The 12,858-nt window shown below is 38.3% G+C and overlaps 1 protein-coding gene across 10 annotated transcripts in view; it reads left to right on the top strand.

Moving 5' to 3' along the window:
* The window catches only part of ncam1a (neural cell adhesion molecule 1a), a 269,401-nt gene extending 258,188 nt beyond the window's left edge, over nucleotides 1-11,213 (top strand). For all 10 annotated transcript variants that reach the window (XM_085289718.1, XM_085289717.1, XM_085289720.1 and 7 more), the window contains one exon: nucleotides 6,711-11,213. In XM_085289718.1, coding sequence (XP_085145844.1) covers nucleotides 6,711-6,831 — 121 coding nt within the window. In that variant the 3' untranslated portion in view covers nucleotides 6,832-11,213. The remainder of the gene's footprint in view (nucleotides 1-6,710) is intronic.
* Nucleotides 11,214-12,858: the final 1,645 nt, after the last annotated feature.

Here is a 12,858-nt window from a genome sequence, read left to right as displayed (position 1 = left end):
AGATTGTAGGAGAATGATGCATTTTGTTCACCTTCTGGGGCATCTAGCAACACCCACTGTCCTAATATACAAAAAATATATTCAGTCATTTTAATCAGTTCATTAAACCGGGCTTTTATTTTTATTGGTGCCGACTGCAGGTATTTGAAACATTCATAGCTGGACGATGGTAAATGGGTTAGATGGTTAAATTTACTTGAACATTGTAGGCACACGTCTTTCCTGCTTTAAGCTGCATGCACATGAGTTTCCCACTCCTTAGTGTTCTGGTTTTTGGCTTCTTCGTAAAAGCTGAGAAGCAGTGCACTCAACATGGGTGAAATGGAATCAAACAAGATCAAGGCTGGAACTTACATCTAATTCTTTTTGATGTACAGAAGATTACAACTTAAATTAAATTAGCTGATGATGTAAACATATTGCAAAATCTGTAAAATCACAGTATTTAAAATTGCTTTAAAAAGTTTATATTTTTAAATTAAAAGGTTTTCTTTGCTCTAAAGCCATTTGTGAAACAGCAAAATGCAAGTTTGAGTGAAAAAGACTTACAAGTACCAACTTACGAGTGCTAGACTCAGTTTAAAACAGGATTTAATTGTTTCCTTAGTTTTGTGCAAATATCGGGACTCTAAATCTAGCCCTGAGTGCTTGTTTTATCATAAGCAACAGAAAAATATGATCAAAAGCTTTAAATTCATCCCTACGGTGTTAAAATCATATATCACATGTCAGTCTTTGTAAGTAGTTTTTAATTGACCTCTTAAAACAAGCAGCAGTAGGTGAATGCCAGAGACTACAACCTAAGCTAGGTGCAATTAATAGACTGTAAGTGATACACTTAATGGTCCTTAGTTTGCCATAGCTGGGGTTCAAGTCCTGCTGCGCCATAAGAAATCTTCGTGTAGTGAACTCGGCAGAAGAATTTTCAGTTGAAATCGCTGAAGTAAATTAAAAAATTCACCAAGCAGCAGCTTTACTGTGCTCTGTCCTCTTCATTGTGATAAGATAATAGATGGTGAAGGCCAAAAGAAAACTGTCAGTCCCTCAAATTTCTCCCAGACACTTCTGTTTTCTGTCTTAATTCTTGTAGAAGCTGTCGTTTCAGTGGCGGTATGACAGGTTATTATTTGGAGTTTTGGCCCTACGAGTTTGCAGATTCTCCTGATTTTTCTGACAGTCTGAGTATGGCGAGGAAGCTGCAGAAGATAAATTACAGAGGCTTGCTGACAGCCACTCCTCTTTCTCTGCCTTCTTCATCTCATACTTTACTCACTTGGATGGCCAGAGGAAGATGTCAGTGATGAAGTATGGGGAGTTGAGAGGTAGTTGGAAGCAGGGCTCTTGTCAGCTCAACATCACCTTGATAAAACCAAACTTGTCATCAGGGGGATTTTTCTTCATAACTCTGACAGGACTGAAGCACAGCTCTCCCACTGATCTATGTGGTGATCCTTCTTCAGCATCCCAACACTAAAATGTCTTGTCAGACTTCTTGTGGGTTTATTGGATATCTGAGCGGTAGAGCCCTCCTCTGGACTTATTTTAACAGAAGAGACGAAATAAGAGCAGACTATAGAATATGTACCTTTAAGAATTCATTATTAATAGATGTTTTACACTCATTATTATTCCTAGATTTTAAATGTATCTTTAACATTGATCTAATGATGTGTCTAATGTGACCTTGACTCAACAGCCAATACAATTGTGCACTTGTGAGTAGTTTCTGATGATGTAAGAATGATTTTAAAAAGTGACTAATACCCTGCATAGCTCTTTAGAAGCTTGCACGTGCTTGAAATACAGTTAGACTCACAATGATCAGTAATTTGGTTCTCAGTGAAGTTGAGAGTAACTTGAAACTGGAGTAACTGCATAAATGACTCACAGATGTGAATTCTACTGCGTAAAGGTCAAAAGTTGAAGCAAGTTGATTATAGAAGAGAGGGTTTAAGTGGTTAGCATTGTCGCCTGTTACCAGGAAGGTCCTGGGTTCAATTACCGCAGCTGGCATGTCAAGCCTGTTGTCCCCGTCCCCACGTGGGTTCTCTCTGGATACTCCGGCTTCCTCCCAGAGTCTAAAGACACACTTGTTAGGTTAATTGGTCATTCTAATAGGATAGGCAGAATTTTGAATGAGCAACAGTACAGTGCTAATGTCAAACAATGGACTGCAGCTCTGTGTGGAATATTAGTATAGTGAAAATGTGGAAATAGATGGCAGAAAATACATCGTTGTTTAAACCTTTTATATAGTTAATTGCACAACGCAAACCTGTATAGTGCAGTGAAAAAGTATTTCCCCCTTCCTGATTTCTTCTTTTTTTGCATATTTGTCACATATTTAAAATCAAATACATTTCGATATTTGACAAAGATAAGCCAGAGTTTGCATGTTCTCCCCGTGTTTGCGTGGGTTCTCCAGCTTCCTCCCACAGTCCAAAGACATGCAGTCAGTGGGGTTAGGTTACTTGGAAATAGGGATGGGTATCGTTTAGGTTTTATCCGATACCGGTGCCAAATCGGTACTTTTGAAACGGTGCCGGTGCTCAAACGGTGCTCGAACCGGTGCTTAAAGAATGGAGAACACAAAATTGGTCCAAAAACCTCTCATGTTCAGCTGTTTTTTGTAAAAATATAACAATGTTAGCCTTTTCTGCAGCTATGGGGCATATATGGTATCACTCTTGGCTGGAAGCAGTGCTTAAACAATGGAAAACACACAAACTTTGTCCTAAACCTCTCATGTTTAACTGTTTTCCACTTTTTCTTTGGTCATTTTAGCCTTTTTAGCCAGGGTGAAGGGAGTATCTGCCATCAAACAAGACAGCGGCATGTAGCTATGATGATGTTTGCTAGTTCACCTTACATGCATTAATGTAATAACGTGGTTAGCCTACTCAACATAAATTACACGAACAACATTAAGCTACTCACGCAGAGAAGAACGGCTGCTGCTGCCACCATCATCCGTCATCATTTCTGCTACACTGGCAGGGCTAGGGGCCAGGACTCTCCTCTTCGTGTTTTTGGGGGATGTTGCATAACAGGCAACCCACCCGCAGTAGATGTGCTAGGTGTGAGGTCTCGCAGCAAGCTATCAAATACGGCGCATTTCTGGGCTTTTAAAAAAAACGCTATGCGTCGCCAGGTGTTTCATCGGATTTGAGGTGTTACCTCCTTTGACAGTATCACAGTATCAGCTTAAAGCACTTGTTGCTGCTGAGTTTGCATATTTTGCTGTGAAGTACAGCCAGACTTTTGACCGCTTCGCCTTGGACATTTTTAATCTGTAGCTCTGCTCTAACAGAACGTACGTACCTGGCCCCGCCTACTATCCTCGGAAACGTAAAATGATTGGCTAGAATCTAAAGTGTATCACAGCTCAGGAAAAAAAAAGCACCGAAATAAAGCACCGAAATGTGCGCTGCTTTTCGGTCTGGTTACTACCGTTTATGTCATGTTTATGGACACCGGTACCCATCCCTACTTGGAAACACTAAATTGCCCATAGGTGTGTGTGTGTGTGGGGGGGGGGGGGGGGTGAATGTGAGTGCGACTGGTTGTCTCTGTCTATGTATTAGCCCTGCGACAGACTGGCGACCCATTCAGGGTGTACCCTACCTCTCGCACTATGACAGCTGGGATAGGCTCCAGCGCCCTCCGCGCATACCCTGAAAAGGATAAGCGCTAGTGAATGGATGGACAAAGATAACCCAAGTAAACACAAAGTGCAGTTTTTTATAGGCTTGCTGGTGTGTCTAGGATCATTGTCCTGCTGAATAACCCGAACTCATTTGATGGCCAGACATTCTCCTTCAGGATTTAATGGTAGGGAGCAGAATTCATGGTTGCATCAATTACAGCAAGTGGTCCAGGTCCTGAAGCAACAAAGCAGCTCCAGATCGTCACACTACCACCACCATGTTTGATTGTTGCTCTGATGTTCTTTTGATTCCTTAGGGATCATCAAGATGTTTGGCGGGTTTTTCCTTCTTTTGTTCTTTTTGGTCAGCAGTGGTTTTCACCTTGGAACTTTCCCATGGATGCCATTTTTGCCCAGTGTTGCGACCCGTCTAGGGCCAGGCAATAACATGAGTGAGGCACTCGCTTCCCCCCCAAGACCCAAGCAGCCACAAGAAACAAATCCGTTAGTTACAATGTGGTTTATTTACAATGTGAAATAAAGGAACCAAAACGGGAGTGTCAACACTTCAGGGTGAGCCAAGGCCAAAACAATAAACAAAACAAATCTACACAAATCCCGCACCCCTGACCTTACCAAAACAAAGTCAAAAATAAAGACAGAGTCTGACCTCCTTAACTAACTCAAAACAGGAGAAAACGGGTGATCAAAAGAAACAGCAGCTCACCCCTACCCACTCCACTTCCACAACTTCTAAGCGCACTGCAGCCAGCGGCTGCCACAGGAATACTGCTGGGTCATGAGGAGAAACGCGAGAACCTCTTCCGCTGTAGTACTTCAGCCTCCTTTTAATGGGCGGGTCCTCCAGCTGGAACCAGTCACGTCGAGGCAGTGTATTCACGCACCAATCGGAGCAGGGCCCTGGCACAGCTAAATTAACATAAAAAGACACAACACCTGCACAAACAAACACATGGACATGCAAGTTCGTAACACCAGTTTATTTTTTTATTTGTTTAATCGTGAAGACTGAACTTAACTCTTCAAGATGTTATTCTGGGTTCTTTTGTGACCCTATTTTGGTTGTCCAGCCAGTCCTGGGATTCTGTTATGTTGTCTCCATTGTGGACAATAGAAATTGCTTTTTAACCCTTTCCAAACCGATAGATGTCAATGACTTTGTTTCTCAGCTGTTTTTCTTTAGATTGTGGCATGAGGTGTTGCCTTTTGAGATTTTTTTTTTTTAGCTGACCTTATTTTTTAAGCCACAGTCACACAGACACGCTGGATCCAACAGGTCTGGCAGTAATCTTTCCTGGGTGTAGCTAGTGAAATTGAACTCAGCTTTCCAAAAAATGTATTTAATCAAAGTTAATTCAGGATTTAACAAAGGGCCAAAATTACATTTTTCACATAAAACAAGGTAATACATGAAAGCATCATTAAAATACTATATCCTGGACTTACTCGGGTTGTCTTTGTCTAATATTATGTTTTGGTTTTAGGTTTTTGATGAGCATGTAAGTGCGAGAACTGTGCAAGAAAATGAAAACTCGGGAAGGGGAAAATACTTTATAAATTGATTTCACAATGCAGTTCTGGCTTCTACAACATAATAAATCTCTTTGGGGGAAAATAAGTCTTGATTCCACAAACACAAACAAGAAAAGATGCTTTTTGTTCTCCAGGAGTTGTCGGTATATTTTCATTGGTAACAAAAATGGAACAACTGAATGAATCATAAAAAGATGCCCAGGGATAAAGAGAGACAGAAAACAGGACCAAACTTCAATCGGACACTGACTCAGTGAAGAGAGCTCCAGAGAGGGTTTAAAGCAACGTCCAGCTGACTTTTTTCTAACAGACCGAAAAATTTTTATAAACTGTTGCAATTCAGTTAAAAAATTGAATTGCAAAAATAGCTAAAAGAAAGATTCCCTGTGCAGTTTAAGACTGTTAAACCTGAGCCAAAAGAACTCAAAGCATCCAACAGCCTCATCTGCACCATTCACAGTTTCCCATCCCCATAACTCTTGAAAACTAACAGTAACATGAATTTAAACTGAACATTTCCCTGAAGCTTTTGGTCATCCCCCCAGGACACAAATAAAATGTAAATTCCTGTAATGTGCATTTATATTATTACATTAAAAAAGTTCTCCTTCTTGGAACACTGGGGGGAGAAAAGTGTCAAGTCTGCAAACATTTTTTTTCTTCATAATCTCACATCCTGCTGACAGCATTTATTAGCCCAAGAGGATACAGGCTATGTTTACCTTTTTGTACATTCTGAGTGACTGCTCAGCAAAAACTTAATTGTGTAATGTAATAAGCAGTTCAGCCACTGGGGGATGCTAGTGGAGCTTTACAGTTTATATGAATAATTACACCATATTTAAAGGAGTTGACACCAAAAATTTATAAGATGACATCTAAGAAGGCGGTCAGGTTTAGATATATTTACAGATCTTATATATTGCACTGTCCCTGCCTTATTTTTCTAAGGCACAGTAGGAGCACGGTACAGAAGACATAAAAGCAATGCCCTTAAAAAAGAAAAATCCGAGCCAGAACACCAGAAAGTTTTCAACTTAAATGATGTATGGCCCAAAAGTCTCTTTCCATTGTATCTCAGCTCAGTCCAGATGGCATGTAATCCTCTTGTGAATTGTAGTTTGTGTTGTAGGTTATGCCTCAGTCTTTCATTCCCTCATCCATTGTGGCTACTGTACCAGCCCTGTCTCATTCCACATCAGCATTCATTGTTCCTTGAAAGTAGCTGTGACATCCATGTACTCTTATTTGATGTCTGGCTAGGATAGTGAGCTTGATCCCATTATGTGTGAAATGCATTCAGTTCCAGGAGGGAAAACAAATTCCCTCAAAGCATCTTGCATGTTTTCCCCCAATTTCCCCCTCCCTTCTTTCTTTGAAAAATGATACAAAAGGCAGCTCAGAACAGACCGTTTAGCTGTGAAAGAGAGACTTAGTGATTTGCTGCTAACAGAATCTCCTCTCTTTTTGTCTTTCTGTGTCTCTCTCATTCTTACATTTGTGCCTGTAGTGGTAAGACTGTGAAGGATGATAGCACTAAAGGCGAGGCGGAGGTGAAGAATGCCACAGCCGAAGTGAAGACAGTTCCCAACGAGGCTCCTCAGATGAATGGCAACGAAAGTAAAGCGTAATCTTCTTGGCCGTGAGCAGCAAGAAGAAGAGGGCACGTAGGGTTGGGAGGGTTCGGGTTGTTGGGTTTTAAGGTTAAAAGGGGTTGGTCACAGTCACTGAAACCTCAAAGCAATTTCACACACCACCCCGTTGCATTAGAAAAACCAACAAGAAGCAACTGAAAAAAAAAATTAGAAAAAAGAAAACCATTGGTCTCTTTCTCTTTCTGCAGTGTCTTCTGACCAGGAATATGTAAAGACCTCATGCACTTGCCTTAGTTCCTTTACATAAGTTTACCTGTTTATTTGTCACAGAAAAAAATTGATCTCTTGTAATTCACCTTCTTTCTTTGACTTAATATTAAATTGATCAGCGGAGAAGAATCGACATTTTCCTGTAGATAAACATGGTTGGACTGTAGCTTTACTTCACTGATTACTGCCTTCATGATGTACACACATGTAAGTCATGTACATTACCGATGCTACTATTCTTTATGCAGTATGGTCATCATCATGGTAATGCATTATGAAAAAATGGGTCTTTTTTTTCTTCTGTCGATATTTTTTGTGTTTGAATAATATGCAGATAAACTGCCTATTTAGCTTTTTTTATGTGTTATTTCCAGTGCTAGAGATTAGAACATTAGCATGCCTGATTTTGCAAGTTTACTGTATTTCTGTATGTGTTGCTGTCATTTGGTTCATATTCAGACTTTTTTTTTGTTGTCTCTGTGTGTTTCTGGTCCAGATGTATCCTAAGCCATGATAAATGAAAGAAAACACCAGTGAAAAATGTATCATGCTATAAGTACTACTATTAATTGGTTTCAACCCTGTTGTCCTAAAAATGACATTTATATACAGCAATCTAATGGTTTTTTACAAGACACGTAGCTAATGCATGCTTACAAATTATTTTATAGATTTGCTCCGAGTTAAGGGCAAGTCTATAAACAGTGCATTATTTGAATTACACGCATCAACACGTTTGGGGTAAAACACAGAGAAGGTGATCATGCATACATTTTGACTGAATGTATTTGTGCAACCTATTATTATGTTGCTTATTAAGTGTATATAAACTTAAGTTTCAGGAGACAAGTTGGGTTTAAATTAAGTGGTGACAGTGAAGAATACCGAAGAGTACAAATGTGTTTCTTTGCAGTGATTACATCTCTTAAAGTCCAGCTTTCAAGGCTGGATGAAGTCTTGTTTCAAAGAAGAATTGCTACCTTATTTTTGTCTGAATTTGGTGAAAACTTCTGTTACATACTCGATATCATCAGTATCCTAAAACCCACTAGTCATTTATTAATACTGTTTTCGCTCTTCACCAGCTCAAGCAAGTTAACATGTGACCAAATGTAATAGACGGATTGATCATTGATTATATATTAAATAAATGGGACCAATGAAATGGGATGCTACAGGATGTAAATAATGGAAATCTGACTTATGGCCACTATTTCTTCTGGGTAGTACTTCGGTAAATTAAGCTATATAGATAGATCTGCAACTAATATTTGACACTGTCTGCTCTCTACCTTACATTGAAAATAATGCAACTTCCTGTGTATAATTTTTGGTCTCACTGTTTGACTACAGCAAACCATTAGTTTTAGTCCTTGTGAGTTTACCTTGGAAGCAGTATATAACAACACAAACCCATTAACGTTTTTAGATTAATGGAGGAAATTTACCTTTACCTCCTTTTCTCTCACATGCTGTCACCTCAAAGTCTCCTTCTAGAGGTCTCCTTTAAGCATTCTTGACCAGCTGTTTACATGACAGCTTTGGGCTTAAATGTGAATCAGAGGCCAGATGTGTTCAGTTCAGTTTGTTTGTTTGAACTTTAGCTTAGGGTTGTTGAATATTTGACACAGATTTGTCTTGACTGGGCTAACCTCCATCACTCACCGGGAGATTCAAAAGCTCAGCTTGTTTAGATTCGCTTACCTGTCAGTGATTTAACCGTCTAATCGTCTCAGCTGTTGTTTTTACACTTGCACCACAGCTGCACTCAGTGTGAGCTTGTGTTACCACTGCATTTACCAACAAAGTCTAGTTGCTGGAAACTTTATTAAAAATGTCCGAAAGTTTGTAGATGAGTTGGTTAAGTGATCATCTTGAGCTTTTTGTGTAACCAGTCTATAATTGTAACTGCTTCTTTCTATTAGGAAACCTAATATCAACCATTCTCTGATCATTACAGAAATTTGTGAGCATGTACAGTACAAAGACATAAGCTGCTTGTGCATAGAAACCCATACCATAAAGCTCCCGGTGCACAGATTTTGCGTTAATGCCAGAGGAGGTTTTAAATTCTGCAGTTATTGAGTCAGCAGAGCATTGGCAGCATTTACACTCTATGCGTCTCAGCACTCAGCCACTCTGCTCTATAACTTCATAGGGTCTGCCAAGTCATGGCTGAGTGGCTGTGGTTGCTAAACCTTTCCACTTTGTAATACCACTTACAGCTCATTGGGGGAAAGGGAAGAAATTTCGCAAACTGACTTGTTGCAACGGTGGCATCCTATTACAGTACCACGTTCAAATTGAGTGAGCGCTTTAGAACGACCCATTTTTTCACAAATGTTTCTAAAACCAGACTGTGTGGCCAAGATGCTTGATTTTATACATCTGCAGCAGTGGGTCTGAAAACCCCTAAATTCACAGATTTTTTTTGAACCAATAAAAATATCCAATCTGTCACAGACCATAAGGATTTCTAAAGAAAAATGTGATTAAAAACCTGGATTAGTGACTTGAAATGAATGTACACTCTAACCTTTTCAGCAAATCTTAACAAACTTGGCCTCTTTTAAGCAGGAATTAAACGTATCCTTGGAAATGAAAGATCTCGTCATATGTTTAGAAGTTCACCGAAAACATTTTTTCCACACTGCTATGGATTTGAAAGGTAATGAGACTATGTGTGACCTTTTTTTGTACAGTGTTCCTCCTACTTTAGGCTGCAAGCTAGTACACTGAATGTGTGAAGCCATTGAGTCCTTTGTCATAGAGTTGAAATAGCTTGTGAAACATGTAGCTGATAGTATGCGACAGAATTAGCAACACCGATGTACAGAAGTCTGACAGCAGCAAACTGGAAAGACACAGTGCCTTTAAATATGAAAATGTTGGCATGCGATCAGTTTCTTTCAGTGTCTGCATTAAACATTTCACATCTCCATTTCCCTGCTGATTTGCTTTTTCATTTACTGCATTTGATTTGTTAATTAAGCCGAGCTTTGTTGTCTCATATAAGTCTTAAATGGCTGTATCATTGTGTTATTATGAGTGCTTGCAGTGTCCTTGCTGAAGGAGAATTCTGGTTTATTATAATTTGGTCTTGTATACAGTATTTATGTTTGGTCATCACTTCTGTCATAATAAATGGAAATTTTAAATGCCTAAATACACACGTGGTGTAGATCTTTATAGTTAACCTCTTGTCATAACTAATACAAGTCAAAACTGTAATAAACTGAACTGGGGGGCAAACCATATTACAAAGATGTTTCGAAAACACTGACATTGGAGTACAAGGCACATTGACGCTCAGGTCTCACATTCTCTATAATATTTGAAACACATTTGTCTAAAGCAAGCATGCAACATATATTAGAAGGATACTACCACGTAATCACTTTTGCTATGTAAAAACTATTTATGGCTTAATGAATTGTATTGACCCTGTGTTGTGTAACTTTGTCCTGTTTGCGCAATTTTGCTTCAAAAGAAACGTGATTTCCTTGCACAGCTCTGAATTGTAATTTTTTTTTAAAGGGTGCGGTCTCATGACCAAACCTCACTGTTTCCCCTGTGAAAGTATTGTACATGAAAACTTTTTCCACTCCAGTCACACCTCCTAAAATTCATTTGTGAAGTCACATCGGGTGAGCCAGAGGCCTTTGTTCAAAGCCTCAAAAATACAAGAACGACACAGAAGCAGCCTTGGATTTTTCCTTTGACTCCACCACTTGATTCAGTAAGAATAAAGACATCTAGTTCTACTCGAGGAGTTTTTCAGGTTTTCAAAAAGATGAAAAGCATCCTTTCAAGGTTCTCTATCTCACAGAGAATAGAATAAATCCCCTGCACACAAATGTCTAACCCCAAACTTCTTCCTATTCAGTCAGACAGGAGCCTTCAGCTTTCACTGCCAACACTGGTCACTCTCTTTGATCCAGAGCTCCCCATTCTTTTTTTTCTTATGCTTTGTGTGTGTGTAAACATCAGCTCTATGCTGCAGGTAAAAAAATCTGTAGGCTGCCACTCTTCTGTCTGTCTGCCCACTGTCGCAATTGTAAATACTGAATACTAACTGAGGCAAAAAGAACATTCTGACCTTGCATTCTGCCGGAAATTTTGTGTTCAATAAAATTAAAGGAAAAATGCATCTTGTTAAGGTTTTTTCTTTCATACCAAGAATTGTGCAGACACACATGATGGGATGCTTACTACCTCGTTTGCATATTTAAACATGCATTTCAGAAAACTTGCAATGAAAAAATTGTTCTTTATGTAAGTAACCTAGAAAAGTTCACCGGTGATATCTGTTAGTCAAATGTTTGTCAAAGAAGACTGAAAGCTACAGTTAAGATTAGTTATCACATTCATTATTTGAAGGTAAATACCTTCAAAGCAGTGGCCTGTATTTTAAGGCAATAATTTATCGAGCAAAATTTCTTTTGATCTTTTAAAGAAGGAAAATGTGGCTATTCAGCGACAGTACCTTGAATTTTATTCTTATTAAACATTCTGAGAATTGTATTAAAGTATTTTCATAGTAGGAAAAAATAACTAGACATATAAGGGATCGCCACAGCAGATGGTTCCGCGTGTTTACGCTGGGAATGTTTTTTTACGATGCCCTTTCTTGACGCAGCCACAGAGGGATCTGCGTCTTCTCCAAGCATCAGACTGGGGATATTTGACTTGTAAGGCAAAAATGCAAACCATTATTGTAGCCAGATGCCATGTTCATGGTCAAGAAATTCACTACTACTGCAACTGATTTCAAAACACTTACCTAGACTTAAAAAAAAAGAAAAATAAGCTTTTTGTTGTTGTAAATAATTATATTAATTATATTTAATATATAACATATAAAGTGAATATTTGTGTTAAAGTATTAATATTTTTAAATACTGTATGTTTATATACTAGACTTGTCGCAGTAACATGTTAAATACTGGATTAACAGAACATAAATGTTGAGTAAATAAAATACATTTACAGAGTATGACCTTAAAATTCAGTTTGCCACCTCTTTAAATTGCTTACATTACTAATGTTTGTTTTTTGGGTTTGTTTTATTTTTTACCTAAAAAGAAATATCCACTCATTTATGAACATAAAAACAGCATTTTTACTTAACACCTTATATTAGCTGGGAGTTTTTACATGGATGAAACAGAAACATTAGTATTTTTTTTCTTTTTCTTCTCCTCTTTGACGTATGAAACACTCATGCTGATAAACTTCTTGTTACAAGAAGAAATACCCATTGACATACATTTATACACTGCATCAGACCCTATGCAGTTCTCTATAATGACCATTAGAGAGCAGTATGCTCCCAAGCTTGAAAATGGACCTGACGCTAAACAACTAAATCACAGGATGATTTAGTTGTTACAAGATTAGTGACACTACATTATTTTCTGTAATTAACATAATATTACTCTATTATCTTTTAATGTCTTTATAAACTAAATAACTAGATATTGTCGATTTCTGACAACAATAGAACATCTAATGTTAAACTCTGTTCCATTTTAGTACTAAATTAACAGCAGACACATTTTAATGAATGCTTGTGGGACTAATTAGACCCTTGCCGTCTAAATAATCAGACTTTCCTCAGTAGTTCTTATGGATATTAAATGATCCTATGTTTTCCAAAAGGTGGCAGGCTAACTCAAGAAATGTTGAGCAAAAGCAATCAATACATGATTAGATTGTCTTTAAATCAGAAATGTTGAAGCACTGTAGAAGGAATACAAATCGCTGTAAATAAAATCAGTTCACTAACACTAA

This window comes from Mchenga conophoros, linkage group LG10, assembly GCF_057382185.1.
Source record: "Mchenga conophoros isolate Kocher_MC1m ecotype Shallow Benthic linkage group LG10, M_conophoros_male_GT1.1, whole genome shotgun sequence".
NCBI classification, from domain to species: Eukaryota; Metazoa; Chordata; class Actinopteri; order Cichliformes; family Cichlidae; genus Mchenga; species Mchenga conophoros.
Note: the sequence above shows the minus strand (reverse complement) of the source record. Positions and strands in the feature narration are given on the sequence as shown.